Below are 19,502 nucleotides of genomic sequence, written 5' to 3' on the forward strand. Positions count from 1 at the left end.
GGGTGCCAACAAACACAGTCCGCCACCTTCGCCTCCGACGGGGCACCCCAGGAACGAGGTGCGCTGGGGCATCGTCGCGAGTGGCACCTGACCGCCGTGAGGAGCAGGGAGGGGCGGGGCGCACGGTCAGGGTCAGATGCGGTCTCTGCTCAAACACCGGGTGAGCAGAGAGAGCAGGCTGCGTGGCCCAGGGGCTGTGAACCGAAATCATCTGCATGGAACACACGGGAAGGGAGGACGCGGTGGGGGCGGGGGGGCGGGTCCGTGGGGAGCCTGCATGGGCGTCGGGACAACGCCTGGGGCCAGGGTAGCGCACCCCCGAGTTTCCAGCTGACAGAGGAAGCTGGTGCTCTCAGCTCGGGGCTGGGCAGCCTGGGGACACACGCTGCTGGGCTGGGTCGGTTCTCTGGATAACCTGAGGGCGCTCTGTTTTCTGGACTGCGCTCTGGGGGCCTGAGGTGCACGGGGGACCCGCCGTGTCATGGCATTCACCGGGTAGTCTCTCCGCCTTTGCCTCTCTGCCTCAGAGACCACGGTCTGGGAGGAATTCTTCCCACGAAGGATGGTGCTTCTTGAGATTCTTTCCACTTCGTTCTTCCAGCAAGAATAAGTCCCATTCGGGGACTAGAAAACCGACAGGTCACATCTGTTACAGGATCTGGTGCATCCAGGTGGCCTTTGTAGAAACGGTCCATTGATCGTGGTCATGACGATTGTAAAACACGAGATAGATTAACACAGAGCTTGGCAAACACGGACACTTCTAAGCCTGGGTGTGACAGAAACTAAGCCGGCATCATCTCCTGTGCGTGGGCTGTCCCCTCCCTGAGCCCAGTAACACCCACGTATGTCTGTGAGTGACTGCAGGATAGCCCGGGGAGGGGGGGCACAGCTGGGGGGACAGCTGGGGGGGACACAACTGGGGGGACACGACTGGGGGGACAGCCAGGGGGAGACACGGCTGGGGGACAGCCGGGGGGATGTGACTGGGGGGACAGCCAAGGGGGGACACAGTTGGGGGTCAGCCAGGGGCATGTGACTGGGGGGGGTAGCGGGGGATGACATGACTCGGGGGACAGCTGGGGGGGCACAGTTGGGGGCCAGCCGGGGGGTGCATGGCTGGGGGGCCAGCCAGGGGGGGACATGACTGGGGGGACAGCCAAGGGGGGGACACAGTTGGGGGACAGCCAGGGGGATGTGACTGGGGAGATAGCAGGGGATGACATGACTGGGGGGACAGCTGGGGGGGGCACAGTTGGGGGCTGTGGGGGGGGCACAACTGGGGTGACAGCCTGGAGGGGGGCACAGCTGGGGGGACAGCCTTGGGGAGGGGACATGGATGTAAGGACACCCCGAGGGAGGGACAGCTGTGGGGACAGTCTGGAGGGGGACATGACTGGGGGACAGCCCAGAGGCCCACATGGCTGTGGGGACGCCAGCACCCGCCCACGAGGCCCGTCCCGCCCCGCCAGGGCTCCCAGGGTGGGGTGCAGCCACGCCGGCCTGCCGCGCACCCTCAGGGCAGCCTGGGCTGGGGGGGGGGGCCTCGAGAGCTGTGTGTACTCCACGCTGGCCCCCGTCACGGGGCAGGGACGCTGGCGTCACAAGGACACAGGCAGGACACCGTGGGCCTGGTCTCCATCCAGGGACTTGAGCGGGCAGTGGTGAGGGGGCCCGCAGACAGTCGCGACCCCCGCAGGTGTCCGCGGGACGGAGGCAGCTAGTGCTCCCAGAGCACGGGGCCTCCCCCGGGGCCACCGCCGCCTCCCCACCGCGCTCACCTGCACTTATGCGTCTCGCCCGTCGCGGACACGCACAGCTTGCGAGTTGTTCGAATTAGAAGCGTGCCGTGCATGCCGCTCGTGTCGGCCCAGCACAAACCTGCATTAAAATCATCTCCTTTACTCACAGCGCGACCCCCCCCACCCCGACACAAAGCCCGTGGAAAACACTGAGCACACGGAAGGCGCCGTCGTCCAGCACAGGCCCGGCGCGACGGCTGGTGCAGCGGTAAAACCCGCGTCTACCGCGTGGGAGCGTGACCACGACCTCTGTCCGGGGGCTGCAGCTCCCGGGGCTCTCCTGCGTCACCCGGCTCTCCTTTCCCCTGGGGACAGGCCACATGTCACCTGAGGCAGGCTGCCCTCACACCCGGCTCCTTCCACCAAGCGCGAAGCTTCCGACGCCGCGGGACTGCGGCTTCCTTCGGGACCGCGCGGCGGAGCCATGGCTCGGGGACCCTGCCGTGTGCTCCTCCACGGGTGGCCCTGGTGACTGTCACGTGCTTCTGCTCTCCACCCCCTCCCCCCGCCCCGTCTCTTGTTCTCGCTTAAGCCAGTTTGAGGTGGGTTTTCTGTCACTGGCGACCGAGGGGGTCCCGACCCGGCGCTGGCCCGAACGCTTGCCGCGTGCACCATGGGGACCTGCTTCCCTAAGGTGCGGGGTGCTGGTGGGGGGGGGGCGGCGTCTCACTGCCCCCGTCTCGACAAGGCTCCATCCACGGGAGCTGGGCTTTCTTGGCACAGGGCTTCGTCCCCAGCCCGCCCTCAGCCAGCACGCAGACAGCCCCCGCTCGGGCCTCCCCTCCGTGGGGGCAGGGAGGGTGACGCCTGCTAGCCCCTCAGCTGAATCCTCGGCCAGCCCCGGGGCCTGAGACCAGGGCGTCCCCACAATCCTGAGAGGCCAGACGCTGGGCAAGCCAAACGACACAGGAGTAGAGAGGAGCAGACGAGCATCCCGCCCTCACGGTTGACAAGGCAGACGGACAGCCGGCCCAGGGAGGGGTCTGCAGGGACTTCCAGGAAAGTTTTCTCTATTCTTGAACAGAGACAAGACGCAGGAACATGTTTGTTCTAGCCCGTGGGGAAGTGGACCTGTGATGATGTGATACCCGGAGCTGCTGCAGCCACGTTGTGACCATGCGGGGAGAAGCCCGACATTCTGGATGTGGCAGAGCAGAGAACTGGGGAGAACCTGGGTCCCTGACTCTGTCAGCCGCTGCCAGTCAAACCACTGTGGACCCTGACTGCAGACTTGTCCTGTGAGGTCAGGGATCTCGTCATCATGCAGCCACTTCTGGCTGAGTTGTTGTCTCGTCTGAAACTGTTGTCATCGACAGAGAACATCCGCTCTCTCTAGGGGGACCCCACTCCTCCCTGGAGTGTCATCCAGCCCGTGTACCCCAAACACTGTCACGCACAGTCAGTCGCCGTGGCCACCCGGCTCACCAGCGTCCCCGAGCGCCTCTCTGCACACAAAGCAACGCCAGGTGCTCCCACGCGGAGTCACCAAGAGCAGGAAGCCTGTTTTTAGAGCCCCGAGCTGCCACGGAGGCAATCCGACCGCCACGCGTGGGCGCTCTGGGGGCCGCTAGCGGCAGGCCTACAGGCTCGCAACAACCCCAGGCGGCACCAGCCTCCACCGGACCCCCCGCAGAGCCCCGAAGGCCCTCAGAGCCCGTCCCCACGCACCCTGTCCAGGTCCGGCCTCTGAGTCCATGAATGGGAATGTAGCTTAAGTGGGGAATCCGCTAAGCACATGGGCGCCCGGCCCACGGGGTGGGGGTGAGCGCGAGTGCCTCAGGTCCCCGCGGCAGAGGGCTGGGCTTCGTGCCGCGGGGGCTGCGGCTGCGACTTCACACCCCCACCTGGAGCCGGAGAGGCAGGAAATCCTTAACCGCAGAGACGTTTCTAGGAGGATTTATGAACCCACAGAGGAGCGGGGGTGGTGCCGAGGCTCTTGAAAGCCTCTTCCGAGGTCTCGGGGAGAACGCGTGGCGGGCACGTCCCCGCCGGCCTCACAGGAAACGGGGCCGCGGCAGCGACGCTAATGGAGATTGATGGGGACGCCCTTTGTGCCGCTGGAGGAATAACCGCAGGACGGAGAGGGAATGAAGTGTGGCGTCCCTCCCGGGGGAGCAGCGGGCTTCGCCTCCTGACATCAGGACACGTTTGTCTCCTGCCGGAGGCGCCGCACGCACCCGGGAGGCTGCACCTTCGGAAGCCGTGACGGATGCTTCTGGGAACAGCCGTCTGGAGGCTCTCGGAGGTGGGTCACCCGAGGAGCGTCTCCTCCTCTTGGTGGCCGCCTTCCTGCTCGCGGCACCGGCCCGCTGTGTGTGACCCGCTCCCACCCCCGTCCCACCCCCCTGGGAACGCCAGCAGGGACACGGAGTCCCGGACGAGCGAGGCCGCACCCCTGCTGAGGGGACACAGAGGCAGAGCGGCCCCCGCGAAAGCAGCACAGGACAGCCTCTTGTCTTGAGGTCCTGTCTTCCCCAGACCGAGTCCATCTGTCTGTCCAGGCAGCCGGCCGTGAGACCTTCCAGAAACCTGTATGTGTGTGCCCACATGCGTGCACACATACGTGACACGCACACAAATTGACGTGCACACACACAGACACCATCTCCCATAGAGACCCAGGCACACACCACGGAGACGGGCGGCCCGGGAAGGACATTAATGGCTCGTATTTATTCGAGGTGCCTGTTGGCGGAGTTGAGCGCACACACAGACCACACTCGCTGTCGCACGCACCCAGACCCGGACGTGCACAGTCAACGCAGCCCCAGCACCTCCGGCCGTCCCAGCTGTCTTCGCCGAGACAAGGCCCCAGGGCCAAGACGCAGCCCGTGTCCCCGGCTGCGGGGCACAGGCTCACCTCGCCGTGTACTCACAGACGGACGGACAGGCACGCTGTCCTCAGACCTCACGGCAAAGGCTTTGGAGGCTACAGACTCGCATGCAAACACCCACGTGTCAGAAACAGGACACTGGACACACAGAGACCCCTCCCACGCCCCTCCTCATACCAGGCAGGGGGGGACGGTCACAGGGCTCGTGGGGTCACCACCCGGTACCCTGATGGGTACCATGTGGCAGCCTGGAGGTCTTCACGCACCCGGTGAGAGAGCCGGCTGCGGGGTCACCGAGGCCTCTGCAAATCACCGGGTCACAGGGAGTGTCACCGAGGTCTCGGTGAGAACACGTGGCGGGCACAACCCGGCCACAGGAAACGGGGCCGCGGCAGCGACACTAATGGAAGTTTTGGAGGACGCCCTTCGTGCCGCTGGAGAAATAGCCGCAGGACGGAGAAGGAATGAGGTGTGGCGTCCCTCCCGGCGGAGCAGCGAGCTTCGCCTCCTGACACGGGGTCACGTTGGTCTCCTGCCGGAGGCGCCTCACGTACCCGGGAGGCTGCGCGAGGCTTCAGCGCCCAGATGCACGGTCTCCGGGGCCTGTGACCTCCAGCCCGTCCAGTCTCTCCCTCGGACACCCCCAGGGGCTCGGACCTGCCAGGGGCCAGGCGCAGAGCGAGGGCTCCGGGCGGGCAGAAGGGAAGCGTGTCTCCTTCGGGAACTGACTGCCTGGTCACCAGGATGCCGCCCAGCCTGCAGTTCCGTGCTCCCCGGGGAGGCAAGGAACCAGGCGTCTCTCCCACGGCTCACCCCGCACGCTTCCGTGACGACGCCCCGGTTTTCCCCATCTCCTTGTCTGAGACCCCTGCCCCCTCTCACAGACCCTAGGCACTCAGAGTGGCGACCAGGCGCAAGGTACCTCTGGTTCTCCGTCCACTAGATACGACTTATTAGAGTTGACAGCCAGGCCATTCGCAGCTTAGTTAATATGCACGAAGGCTCTGCAAACACATTGGGGGGGGCATGGGGGGGCATTACTGCACACGATGTAGGACAAGCTCGGGCACGGCCACTCATTTTTATGATCCTGTTTAATTTGGATTTGCCGGTCTCCCTTTTATTATCCCGTGGGCCAGTCTTAATAATCAAGATCTACGTTATGTGCTTTGTGGCATAATTAAAGCTGCTGCTTAATTAGAAAAGCTACCTACCTCCAGACAAAGAGAAATCAATAACATATCTAACGGGAGAAAGCGGGTGAGAACTTTGCTTGGAGAGTGGACAGATCTGTCGGGCACGCGTGCACACACATGCACACACGTGAACACACGCAAACACAGGCGCACGTACACGTGTGCACACAGGTACACGTGCACGCAATGCACACAGCACGTGCAGACACGTGCACGCGTACGCACAAATACATATGCGCACGCACGCGTGCACACAGTCACACATGCACACGCGTGAACACACAGGTGCACATACACGTGTGCACACAGGTACACGCGCGCAACGCACAGGCATGCACACACAGACGCACACAGCACATGCAGGTACACGTGCACACGTACACACACAAATACGTATGGACACACATCGACACATAATACGTGCACACGCACAGCTGCACACACATTAACACGCATACACGTGCACACACAGGCACACTTGCACATGCGTTAACATACACATGCGTGTACACATACGCAGGTACACATGCACACAATATACATGGCACGAGCAGACACGTGCACGCGTACGCACAAATACATATGCGCACGCACACGTGCACACACACACATGTGAACACACAGGTGCATGTACACATGTGCACACGGGTACACGCGCACAATGCACAGGCATGCACACACAGACACACACAAATATGTATGGACACCCATCGACACATAACACGTGCACACGCACACCTGCACACACATTAACATGCATACACGTGCACACACAGGCACACTTGCACATGCGTTAATGTACACATGTGTGTACACATGCACAGGCACACACGCACACAAACGTACACCCAGTAACACATACACACACGTACCACGCACGTGTACGCGTGCACACACAGGCACACATGGGTAGGCACACGCACACGTGCAGACACACATACGCGCGCACACACACACACACTCCCACATCCCACGTGTGTCTCTCGCGGCTGCAGCTGTCAGAATCCAAGAGCAAGGCCGTTTCTCATTGGACGGATGGGCCCCACGGGGCGCAAGGCCATCTAGGGAATCGAACTCTGAAAGCTTAAAACGGGCATAGACTGAACTGCACTCATGTACTCATTCGCTCGGTCGTCCATAGACGTTTGGTGAGGGCCTACTGGACGCCAGGCGTGGCTCCTGACGCGTGGCCTCATGGAAGGTTCCCGCAAACGGCGACTGGCCTCACAAACCCAGAACTCAGCACTCTGCAGCGGCCCGCCCGGCCTTCCTCCGTGGACTCGTCTGTGCGTGACTCCCTCCGACCCCTGCTGCAGCGCGTCCGGCCCTGGCTGGCACGTCTCTGTCTGAGTGCTCGCAGGCCTGGCCACGGGGCGCCCTGAGCGACCACGTTTGGGCTTCGGGACCTGCGGACTGGTTATATGGCAGCTCGCGGGCCCACACCTGGGCCGGGGTGGAAACCCCGAAAACCGCCCTCTTCACCTCTGCCCTCCTTGAGAGGACGGCCAGCCAAGCTCAGGGAGAGGGACACAGGTCCCACCCTGGGGGCGGGGGAGGGGGCAGATTCAAGAAGATTCCGTCTTTGGAAAACACAACGTGCCCCACTGGGCTCTGTGGGGACGGTAAGAGCCTGGGGGGAACGCACGCCGCACGACGGGGTTCGGCAAACTCTGGCCCACGGGTCCAGTGCGGGTACTTGACCTTTCCTGCCTAGGTCTCCTGTGTGTAGAGCGTGGGCAATGCCGGTCCTCAAGGCCCTGGCACAGGGCAGCACCCGCAGCACCTTCTTAAACAAGCCCCAGGGACACGAGTGGCCCTGCACTCGCCAAGCTGCATGAGTCTCCCCTAGACACTGCGGCCGTGTTCTAAGCCACGGGTGCATGAGGGCTGTGGCTGCACGCGAGTAACCCCCACGACGCTGTCCCCTGGGTGGGGGTGGGGGGGGGGGGCAGCACGTCCAGACAGGCCAGGAGCCGGCGGGACAGGAAGGGCTTCTTTCCGGCTTGTCATTCACACGCGTGACGGGGCTGGTCTGTGCACGTCCCGATCACAAAGCCCCTGCCTCTCTTTTTGGGAAAGAAATGGCTACAGATAAACATGTAAGAAAATGAAACCCACACTGTCTACTTCAGGGAGGCGGGGAGCTGTGCCCTTCCAGTCGGAGTGTCTGTAAAGTCAGGTTTCTATCAACTGAGGCGTATTGTAAATGTCGGCCCTTTGAGGGTTTGCCCTGATGTCTTCTGCGACGTGAGGCTGGCAGGGAGCCGATCGCTCCCGTCGGTTTTTCTTTTGGCAAACGGAGGCTTCCTACAGGGGGAGTCTCCGCCACTCAGGGGAGGGCGGTGGGTCTCAGTCCTCAAAGGGAAACCCAGAGGAGCATCTGCGGCTCAGGCAAACCCCAGCAGAGTGAGATGCCGGAGCCAAACGTTCTGGGGACTCAAGGGTGTGCAGGGATGAGCCACACGGAGCAGGGAGGGCCCTTGCAGCTTTAAGAAGCAGGAAACAAAATTCCAATTGATTAAGCAAGAGATTTATAAATGTATATGTGTATGCGCCAGTTTACTACAGAGCCTAGAAGACTTTTCATTTGTTTATAATTTATTGCAATGCTAGCTTCAGGAACAGCTGGATCCAGGTGCCGGGACAGTAGCACTGGAACCTGATTCCTCCCCACCTCCCAGCTCTGCCAAGCCCTGCACTGCATTTGCCCTCGGGGTTCACGGGTGGGTTGTGGGAACTCCCAGCCTCCCTTTCATGATAATAAGACGGCTACGCTCCCCAAGTTCCCATAGTTGCAATTTTACTTCGACTGAAAGGCCTGATTTTTTCCCCAATGGCCTGAGGTAATTCCAAGGTGCACTCTGATTGGACGGGCCCAGACCACGTGACAGCCGCGAGCCAGTTGCTGAGGTGGTGGACACAAGGCTCTAATCACCTTAATCCCAAATCCTGTGATCTGCCCCGCAGCTGGAACAGCAGCTGGAACAGCAAGTTTCCTGTGGGTTCCCCTGTGCGAAGGGGGAGCTGGTGCCCAGAGAAAGACAACAGGATTCCAGGGAGGCAGACAACAGCGTCTGTCACACACGCTCCCATCTGTCCTGTACGTGTCCTGCTCTGACGGTGGATGATGCAGCAGGACCACCAGGAGAGCCTGCCCCCAGCCCAGGGCTGGCCACGGCAGACAGGGGTAAGTGTCCTCGGCCCCCTGGGCTCCCTTGCGGCCACAACTGCCACCAGATGAAGACACAGACAAGGACAGGCTTCCTAGAGTCTCTGGTGGCTGAAGTCCCCGAGGCTGCAAGTGCCACGATCAGATCGGTGACATGGGAGGTGGGGGCCACTCCTACCACGTGCACAGGAAAGGCCTGGCCCTTGCCAGCTCCTGGGAGGTGGCTTCTGAGCCCCTGGGACATCCTGCCTGACGAGAGCGTCGTCGCCTATGTGGGATAGTCTATGCTGCGGAGTGATCTATGCTGGAGCCCTGAGCCACAGCATGGCCAGACCTCTGGGGACGGGGACTGAGGTCGGCCGGCCAAAAAAACCCCGGACACCAGGGCTCGAATGAGTCCCCTGTTGTAATTCTTCATACGTGCGGTCACCCGCCATTGCTGGGAAAATTAAGTGCTCCCCTGGCCCCTGCCCTGTTCTCCATGATGTCATTCTGTCCTCTAACAAACCGCACCGGGCGTGTAACAGCTTTGCCGAGCGTGGTGAGTCCCTTCAGCGAGTTGCTGAGCCTGGGGTGGCTTCGGGGGGGTCTCTGAAAGGCACCGCGGGTGCCCAGCTCAGAGCCAAGAACAGCGCCCGACTCCAGCCGCAGGGTGAAGCCTGACGGGCAACTTATTTAGGTCCTGCTCCAGAGGTCGGGGCACGCTGGGGGGCACTCAGGACTACCACACGCACTCACGCATGTGCACACACACATCCACACGTACATGTACACACGTGCACACTCAAACACTCACAGCCACACTCTCCGAGCACAGACTGGGTACGTCGCAAACCTGAGTCACTCAAGCCCGTGTCTGTGACTTTGTCACATCCGGACGTCCCCCGCGTCCTTCACTCAGCATCCTTCTTCAAACTGGCCTGTTTTACACTTAATTGCATTTTTTACTCAAACAAAGAATCGTTATTCCATCTCACAAGAGGAAAGCCGGCCTTACTCATGCTGAATCGATGGTACCCTCGAACACAAAACTGTTCTCGCCCGTGGCTGTGGCTGAGGCCGCGGGAGCGCGCGCTCCGGGCCTCCGCCCTCCGGGGCCACCCAGGAAGGGGGAACCTCTCTGGGACGAAGTCACAAGACAAGCAGGAGAGCCGGGCAGTGAGCTGTCACCGTGCGGCTCCAGAGAGCAGGCCGCACCTAACGCCCTTGCCGCAGCACAGACGCACGGGTTTCGGGAACCGCACGGCCAGCCCCGCGCAGACGCGCACGCCGACACCCAGCGCCAGCTCACCTGGGAGACCTGCGCTCGGGCACCTCACCCTCGGAGCGACTGACGGGGAGCTGCGGCCACCTCCGCCGTCCCCGAATCCGCCGCTGCCCCACCACGTGCGCCAGCGGGCCCCACCCGTAACCACGCCCAACGCGCACCTGCCCACGCTTCCTCCCTCCGGGCCCGGCGGCCCTCCCACCTCTCGCGGGGCTTCCCGGACGGCCTCCCACCCCAGGGCCTCTCGACGCAGCCCAGAAATGCTCCCCGCCCGCCCCCTTCATGGAGTTTCCTCCAGGGCCCAGGCCCCGCCCATCACCAGGACCCCCACTCCCGGCGCCCCTGTCACCACCACCCCCTCCCCCACCCCCGGCCCAGCCCGGGCCTCAGCACCTCCCCCGGGGAGTCCAGGGTTCCCTGCCGCCTGCCCCGCTTCTGCAGACGGAACCACAGAAAGGAGCCGGGCCGAGCCTGCCTTTCCTTTCCAGGACCCAGGTGCCAGGCTGGCGGGACTTTTTTCACGCAATGACGTCCGCTTAATATGGCATTTTGTTCCAATTTCGTCCCCGCCAAGGCACCTAAGGAGCTTTCAAACAGGATGCCGCGCTTGTAGACCAGGGCTCAGTCCTGAGAGGCCTCAAGGCCAGGCCGCAGCCGGCGACAGATTTGGGGGGCCGGGGGCGGGAATAGTGGACGCCTTTAGATGGTGGGAGAGGGGGGCCCCCACCGCAGCGACGGGACCACAAGCAGTGACGCAAGTCCAAGCCGGCTTTCTTACACCTGCGCGCGTCTGTGTCGACAGAGACACCAGAAGGCGGCGCGGTCGCGGGTGTGGCCGACTCCACGTGCCGGGTCTCGACCCCGTGCCGCCTGCAGGGCCTTGAGCGCACGCGTCGTCGTGCTCCGGGGGCCGCAGCTCGCGGGTGCGGGGTGTGCGGGAGCGGTGCCCGGGAGCGGTGCCCGGGAGGAGGGCCGCGAACTCACTTTTTGGGCCTGTAGTCCGGGATGGTCCTGTCCAGGGAGATGCGGTCGCTGAGCTGCGCGTTGTACCCGTATTCTTCGTATTTGCTTTCTGTCTCCTGGCTGTCCTCACGCAGGGTGGCCGCCATGCCGCCCTGGCCCAGGCCCCCAGGCCCCTCCACCAGGCCGATGGGCTTGGCGAGGCCTGGCGGGAAACGGGAAAGGAGGGCGGTCAGCCAGGCCCCGGGACCCCCGTGCCCTCCCGCGCCCGCCCCCAGCCTCCGCTGGCGGCCCCTTTCTTTCAGGCCGAACTTGGCAAACCCCCTGCTCGCTGAGGGACCCTGACGCTCGGAATTCAAGGAAAGTCTGTTAACTTTAAAAATTAAAAAATAAATAAATGCTCACCGACCCTTGATGTCGTGGGTCTTTCTGACCTGCACACAGTGGGACGCTAGCTGGGTTGAGTACCCGCAGCCTCCCGGGAGTCCCAGAGCCCCCGACACGCAGGACACCGGCCGCAGGACCCTGCCTCCAGCGCTGAGCTGGATGGAGCTGACCTGGGGGGCCAGGCGGGAGACGCGGCCTATGGGCGGGGCTTCAGGGCCACCAGGCCCGCGTGCTCGTGGGCTACCGAAGGCTAGGCCAGGGGCTTGTTCTTCTGGAAGGTTCTTCTAAGTGGCCACTCCTGCCAGAGGGGAACGCGGCTCCGAGGGAACGGGACCCTAGCGCAGCACCCACCGCACGCGTGGGGACAGCACCCTGGATCTCCGTGGGGCGGGGACCCCAGTCCCGGCCCAGCTGCGCAGACTAGTGCGCAGTCCCGCCTCGGCCCAGATTTCAGACCCCAGGGAGGGCCGACCCCGAGGCCACACCTCAGGCAAGGGGCTCTTCTCTGCGCCACTGCCCCCCTGAGGTTTGTTACTCAACGAGACCCCCCCCAGGGGCGCAAACCGAAATCCAAGCTGTACCCGCCCTCCAGTCCGGCCCCACCCCTCCCCTCCCCACGCTGCCGCCCTGCAGGGGAGCCCCAGGCCACAGAACCTCGGCGTTTTCCGGAATCCTCCATCATAAACCGGTTAACCACGTAGGATGGAAGGGTATGCATTGGGTGTAAAATTGAAAAATTATGTGACACATAAATCATTTCCGCTTCTTAGTTTAATGTTGTAAAAAAATACATATAATCATGCTATTTTTAAACGTCTGTGCTGCACCGCATTTTCCGCCTTCAAAAGTCTGTAAATAGCCACCTCCCAAAGGCAGATGTGCCCCCAAACCTGAGGGGACAGCAGTGTCGCTGCTCAGGGCCAGGCCCAAGGGAGGGGGGGGCTGCTGTGGGGGGTGGAGGACCCAAGGGGTGGGGCCTGGAGGTGGGGCCTGGCAGGGGGTGGGGGCCCAGGGGCGGGGTGGGCCCACGGTGAGGGCTGGACTGGGCTAGGACTGGAGGAGAGGGAGAGAACCAGCCTGTAGGGTCAGGCCCTGAAAACTCACTGGGCTTCTTCACGTCACTTTTCAAAGTCACTTGTAAAAGTGAGATGCACACAGGTCAGAAGATTCAAACAATGTAGAAAGCTCTGGAAAGAGCATTTCCTGTGCCAGCCCCACTCTGCAAAGAACAGCACTTTTCTGGCTTGAGCTCTCCTCTCTGTCCCCGCACATGCGCGGGATCTTATGGTCACTTTCCCTGGACGCCTGCAGGTGCACGGGCGGGGGGGCGGGGCTCAGTCCACCCACCCGCCCTCCTCCCGTGGTCCCGGCTGTGGCATTATTCTCGGTGATGCCGGGGGTTGCCTTTGTGACCTTAAGAGGAATACTTTCGGCTCTATTTCTGGAAGCGTCACTTTAGACACAGCCTGCCGACTCCCTAGCGGGTTAAAGGAAAAATTAGCATTCTCCCGGGAGTTCTGCTCAACGGCTCTAAGTTTCATTTACACATATATTTCTCCAGTTATACAGACTCCTAACCGTGTACGAATAAGCTAGAGGTCCGCGGCACGAGCTGTGCCTCGTTAGCAGCCCCGTAGTTGTCATGCGCTGAAAATTTTGTCAAGAAGGCCGTTTGCATGTTGTTGTTCTGACAACAATAACAATTTAAAAATAAGACGATGAATAACCCCCCAAAAAAGAAATAGCTATGCCATCGCTCCCACATCGTCCGAGGTCACTTATGGCATCTCATTTTGTTCGACGAGCGTGACCCAGCCCTCCCTGACTGGTCTGTAGGTTGGTTCTAAAATGAGGAGCGAGCCCGCATTCGCCACCTGCTCGCTGCAGAGGGGGCCTCAGGCGAGCCCCCGACCCGGTTTGTGCCCCGCCCCCCCCCCCCCCCCCCCGCGAAGAGCTTTCAGATGTCAAGGCGTCATCGCTTGCCTTCCAGACGCTATTAATTTCCAAAAATGTGTGCATTTTGGTAGGCTCGGATCTTGACTTTCTGTCCACTTTTTAGGTAGCAACAATACACAGCGTGTGCCCTGTGGACACAGGAACTCGGCCGGCAGTCACATGCCACCACGTCCCCGGGCCCCAGACAAGAGCACCTGCTCCGGGGAGGCCGGCGGATTCCAAGGGGAAGGGAGGCAGGAGGCCTGTGACACAGGAGAGCGCGTGACCGCCAGCGGTCCGTAAAAATCCGTGAAATTTGCACAAGGCGTTTCCGTGGTTTTGGTGCTTTTACAGAAAGTGAAAGAGGGATGTCCCCGTCAAGAGGGAGCACCCTGAACACCGACGTGGGGTGAGGCGCCAGGGAGCAAGGTCCTGGTCACGTTTCCATCAACCTGCCAGTACACAACCCAGTTTTACTGTGTTCCTGTCAAAGTCACCTCGCTGGACATGTACCTTTGACTCACTGGCCAGCACCCGTGTAACTCACGTGTGGACGAGCCCACGTGCCACACGCGTGTCCCCGGCAAGGCACGGCCCTCCGCGCTCACCGTCACCAGACGGTCTCGGCAGCAGGCCCGGGGCGGTTTGAACAGCGAAACCAATAAAAGCACGAATGCATGAACAAGAGGCTCTGGCAGACCGTGAACAGGACGCTTGTCTAGGGTGGGGGCGCCGGGGCAGGGCCATGCCTTATGCCCCCGGGCCGGTCTCAGAGCTCCCGCCTCCACCGCGAAGACGCCCCAGCACTGATTTGGGTAGAAATGAACCCAGAGAGCGCCAAAGCGGCATCCCCAAACCATGTGAGTGAGTGAGCCCCGGAGTGTGAGCAGCGCCTGAGCTCCCGGCCGCACCCCTGCCGCCCCGTCACCTCGGCCCTGGGGGGCAGGGGCTCCTCGGAGGAACGGGGGCTGTAGTCCTGGGGGCCTGGCTGGGACACAGACAGCAGGGGCCCATGCAGAGCAGCAGGTGCGCAGGTGTGGGGTGGGCGGAGCACTGGCATCTCCAAGAAGCTTCCAGACATGCAGATGTTGCCTTCCAGGGACCCCACTTCTGCGTGGCGCGGGGGCTCCCGGCCTTCTGTGGGGGTGGGTCATGTGCTGCTGGTCCCAGCAGGAGTTTCGTGTGGAACCTGCCTGTGGCTCCAGGTAAGGGTTCGGGGCTGGTCACTTCTGGGCCTCGCCCTGCGTCTTGACCCCTGACCTCTGAGCAGCCGCGGCAGCTCTGAGAGGCTGGCCCTGGGGGGCACGGCTGGGGGGAGACAGTCAGAGCCACCAGCCCAGTTAGGGCTCTGCCTGAGCCGGAAGGTCTGTTAGAGCTCCGCCAATTAAAAACCTGCTGATGTGATTTAGCTTTTAAGGAGTCGTGCATATCGGTGCTCCCTGTGGGGTTGCCGGGACTCTCATCTTCCCTCTTTCTGGGATGCCTGGTGTTGACTCACGTTCTCTCTCACAGATCCTTCTGGAGAGGCAGCGTTGCCTGATCCTCGGGTAACGAGGGCAGACGGAACCAGGAGGAACTTGTGAAGATTGAAGGTGGCCTGTCATTACTGGGGGGCCAAGGCCCGAATTCCACTGAACTGATGGCCGACAGCCGGCCGAGGCCCCTGGGGTCTACACCTAAAGACACGGCTCTGTCCTCACATCTCCCAGAGTTCTGGCTTCCGAGCACCCCCACTGGGCCTGGTTGGGGGTGGGGGCAAAACGTCCTGTTCCTGCTGCCGCCCTCCGGGGTTCATGCTCTCGTTAGCAGGGCCACCAAACGCATGACCCACAGGCCCGGCGGCCGTGTGGGTTGAATCATGGCTGGGCCCTGGTGTTCCGGACCTGTGGCCATGGCCTTATTTGGAAAGGGGTCTCTGCAGAGGTAATTACTTAAGATGAGGTCATCCTGAATTGAGGTGCGTCCTAACCCAATGGCTGGGGTCCTCATAGGAAGAAGGGATTTTGGACACAGACGCACACAAAGAGAAGATGGCCACGGGACGACCGAGGAAGAGCCTGGAGGGACGCAGCCACGAGCCAAGGAGCACACGGGGCCACTAGGAGCCGGACGAGGCAGCACGCACCCTGGAGGGAGCCTGTGGAGGGAGCAGGGCCCTGCCCCGCCTGGACCTCAGGCTTCTGGCCTCCAGCCGTCCGCTGTTCCAGCCGTCGCTGTGTGTGGTGCTTTGTCAGGGCAGCTCCAAGAGACCAGGGCGCAGACCCACCGCCCACACGGCCACCCAGACCTGCGTCAGCTGGGACAACCGGACACACTGACGGGAGCCGTACATTGGACAGCGCTCAGCGCAGCCCATCCCGGGCCACCCTCCCGGGCAGATGTGGGTGCGGATCACAAAGGCACCTCCTCAACCAGAGTGAGAGGTGGTTTTTCCTGTGAGCAATTTTCCACTTCCTCCTGTAGCGGAATGGGAGCCCCAAACTCTTGGTTCCATCCTTGAATGCGATGTGATTTTGACAACAATGGGAAATTTGCATGCGTCAGCTCGGCCTTTGAAACGTCTGTCCAAGGACTTCAACGCAAACAGAAGCCACACAGAAGCTACCCGTGACTCTGGGACTTCCGCAGGTCACAGGCTGGTGGGACAGCTGTCGGTGGTTATACTGGCCAGTGGCCGATGGGGCTTCCTCTGCTCCCCGTGGCGGGCCCTACACCACGTGCTTTTCTCACCGCATTTCCTAGAGGGGACCCCTGAAGCTCACAGTGGCTGCATGGCCTCCTACCCGCGTGCTTTAAACTTTAAAACCTGAAAGAAGAACTTTATATTACTTTCTAAAGTTTATTTTGATTTACTTTCGAGAGAGACAGACAGATGGTGCATGGGGGAGGGGCGGAGAGAGAAGGAGAGAGACCCAGAATCCCAAGCAAGTCTCCTCGCTCTCCGTGCGGAGCCCATCGTGGGGCGGGAACTCATGAACCACGAGATCGTGACGTGAGCAGAAATCAAGAGTCACACACTTACCTGACTGAGCCACCCAGGCGCCCCAGAGAATTTTAGAGGGAACCAGTAACGGTCACCAACTTTCCACTTTGCCATCGCGGATATTCGTTACAACGACCTGTTCCTATCGGCACCGTTCCAGACGGTGTGGCCTCGCCTCGCCTCGCGGCAGCAGGGCCAGGTACTCTTGGGCGAGCCGCAGGTGTGTGAGTTGGACACTCCCCCCTGCGCAGGTAAAGAGGCTCCCCCGTCCGTGGGGCCGCCCCTCCCCAGCCCTTGGCCCTCCCAGTCGGGCTGGAGACGAGGACAACGGTGCAAACACCCACGGCCCGTGTGGTGGGAGGACGGAGCGGCTGGCCGTGGAGGGTGAGTTCGGCCATATCACGGCGCCCAGACTGAAAACAAGTCCTGGCTGCGGGCATCCGGGGGACCCCTTTCACATCCAAGAGGGGCCTGATGCCTTCTCAAAAAGTGAGCTTCCAGCAGGCATTCCGGAACCTTCTTCAGGTCGGCAGGAATCCCACGATGACTGAACCCTCCCCGGCTTCTCCAGTGTCTCGGGCTCCGGTGACCACGCTGCCCTAGGAGAGGCTCAGCGGGACGCGCCCGCACTCAGTCCTCTGGCTGGAGAAGTCCACATTCTGCTTTTGGCTTCCTTGAAATTATTGTCAAAAGTGTCTCCCCTGTGATTATATGCAAAACTCAATTATAATTAACAATTGCCTTCTGAACCACCACGCAAGAGCCTGTCGAACGGATAGATACACGTTTTGCTCGACACGTCCTGCGTGTTTGCACGTGTTTGTTAGCTCGCGTGGCTCCAGCTCTCCCGGGGGCCAGCCCCCTCCCGCACACGGTGTGGTCATCACCTATGCAGCCCACTGTCCCCACCCAGGTTCCCGCTGGACACAGAGCGGCCGACGGTCGGTCTGTGCCTCAGTGGGTTAAATCGCCGGGAGAGAGCGCCCCCTCCCCTGGTATCTCGAGCGTCCAGAACAAAGGGTTTGAGGGCCGGTTTTGTCTACACAGAAGGAGGCCTCCCACTCAGGTGTGCTCCATCCTGGAGCAGGTGGACGGAAGCCCAGCCGGCTCGGGCGGAACGGCCAGCCTCGGCAGGGGCTGCTTAGACAGCGGCTCTCCCGGGGGTCCAGACGGTCGGGGCCTGGGTGGAGACGACAAAGCTAGGCCCCTGGCCAGGAAAGCGAATTATCAAGGTCGGAGAACCCACAGCTTCCAGAACATTCTCTGCTCTGGGGCTCTCGCTCCGTGAGGTGGGTTTGGCCTCAGAAGCAGGGACCTGGCTTTTTGGAGAAGGAGCTTCCTTCCAACACAGGGCTCCTCCCGCTTTATTCTCCTGGGGTCGCCGGAGGGGAGCGCATGCTCCTGAAGTGCACAGAGGTCACTGCTAGGGAACAGTCATTTCAAGCTCCTGTCGTGTGACCTGAGGGAATGCGCTTTCTGAGCACGTGAGGTAATTTGGAAGCCATCGCGGGGAGGAGATGGCTGTGCCTGCCCCCCCGGAAAGCGCCTACTCACACGTGGTGACCCGTGGGGCCCCGGCGGCCGTCAGGGGCGCACTGGGGCTCCCGGCTGTGGGACTGGGGCCGTTGCCCAGACACTTTCTCTCAATTCACGAGACCGGGGACACTGTCCCTCGGCACCCGCGTCACGGGGCCAGGGGTGGGTACCCCCGTGCTCCAGACTTCACCCAGCCTCAGACACCAGATCTTCTAGGCTTTCCAGAGAAGGCAGCAAGACAGAGCCACTCTGCATAGCAGCAACCCAGCCGCGGTCCGGAAAAACTAGCATTAAGGTACCAAAGGTCCGTATCTGTCAGCACAGGTGTGGGACACTACATGATGGCTCCCAAAGATCCCCGGAACCCGTGGCCGCGTCGCCCTGGTGGGAAATGGGTCTTGCAGATGGGATCACCGTCAGGACCCTGAGACGCAGAGGGTCCCGGGTCGTCCAGGAGGGACCTACACGCCACAAGATGCCCTTAGAGCAGAGAGGCTGTGGGAGGCAGACAGCTGTTTCTATGGACGGCCCGGGCACTTCATAAAGAGCCGCCGACACGGAGGCATTGAGAGGGGCTTGGGGCTCAGAGCGAGTCTCAGGGGCACTGCCCCCCGGGGCCCCGGAATTCAACCCGAGAGGTTTCATGTGCAAGCCTGAGCTCCCAGCCCCTTCGGAAGGGTCCAGCCTGACGGCGCACCTGCCCCTTACACAGGTGCAGGCGGGCAGCTCCCCGTCCCCCCCCCCCCATTTTGCACGGCTGCCTCGAGGTTGAGAGGTTGTGCCCTGGTTTAGACGGATGGGGAGGGCGGTGGGTGGAATGGGGGCCCCAGGAGCTGGAACCCACGAGTGTGGCCTTATTTGGAAATGGGGTCTTTGCAGACGTAACTAAAGTAAGGACTTTGAGATGAGACCGTCCGGGATTAAGGTGGGTCCTAAATTCAACGCCAAGTATCCCGATAGTTCAGAGAGGGCTCAGAGAGGCACACACGCACCAGAGAAGCCACATGATGACGGAGACAGATGGAGTCAGGTGTCCCCAAGCCAAGGATTGCCAGGGGCCACTAGGAGCTGGAGAGACGCCTGGAACAGTCTCCCTCAGAGCCTCCAGGAGGAGTCAACTTTCCAGCACTTGGATTTCAGGCTTCAGCCTCCAGAGTGTGAGAGAATGAATTCCTGTTGTTTTAAGCCACTGCATTTGTGGTCACTTGTTACAGCCGCCAACAGGACACTCACACGGGGAGAGGGAGGAGGGGGAGGATGTGGGAGGGGAGGGGAGGGAGGGAAGAGAAGAGGAGGGGGAGGACAGATGTGGGAGGAGGAGGGACAAGGGGAGGTGGAGGGTGGGGAAGGGAAAAGAAGAGGAGGAGGGAGAAGGTGGGGGAGGGGAGGAGAGGGAGGGTGGGGGAGGAGAAGAGAGTGAAAGGAGGAGGTGG

General features: G+C 61.7%; 1 protein-coding gene across 3 annotated transcripts in view; it reads right to left on the minus strand.

The window, feature by feature from the left end:
• GALNT9 (polypeptide N-acetylgalactosaminyltransferase 9) overlaps positions 1 to 19,502 on the minus strand; it is a 104,823-nt gene that overhangs the window by 43,669 nt on the left and 41,652 nt on the right. For 2 of the 3 annotated variants that reach the window (XM_058691554.1, XM_058691553.1), the window contains exon 2: positions 11,253 to 11,433. The exons of the other annotated variant lie outside the window; for it this stretch is intronic. In XM_058691554.1, the coding sequence (XP_058547537.1) occupies positions 11,253 to 11,377 (125 nt within the window). In that variant the 5' untranslated portion in view covers positions 11,378 to 11,433. The remainder of the gene's footprint in view (positions 1 to 11,252; positions 11,434 to 19,502) is intronic. 3 annotated transcript variants of the gene reach the window in all.

Source organism: Neofelis nebulosa, chromosome 11, assembly GCF_028018385.1.
Source record: "Neofelis nebulosa isolate mNeoNeb1 chromosome 11, mNeoNeb1.pri, whole genome shotgun sequence".
Taxonomy (NCBI): Eukaryota; Metazoa; Chordata; class Mammalia; order Carnivora; family Felidae; genus Neofelis; species Neofelis nebulosa.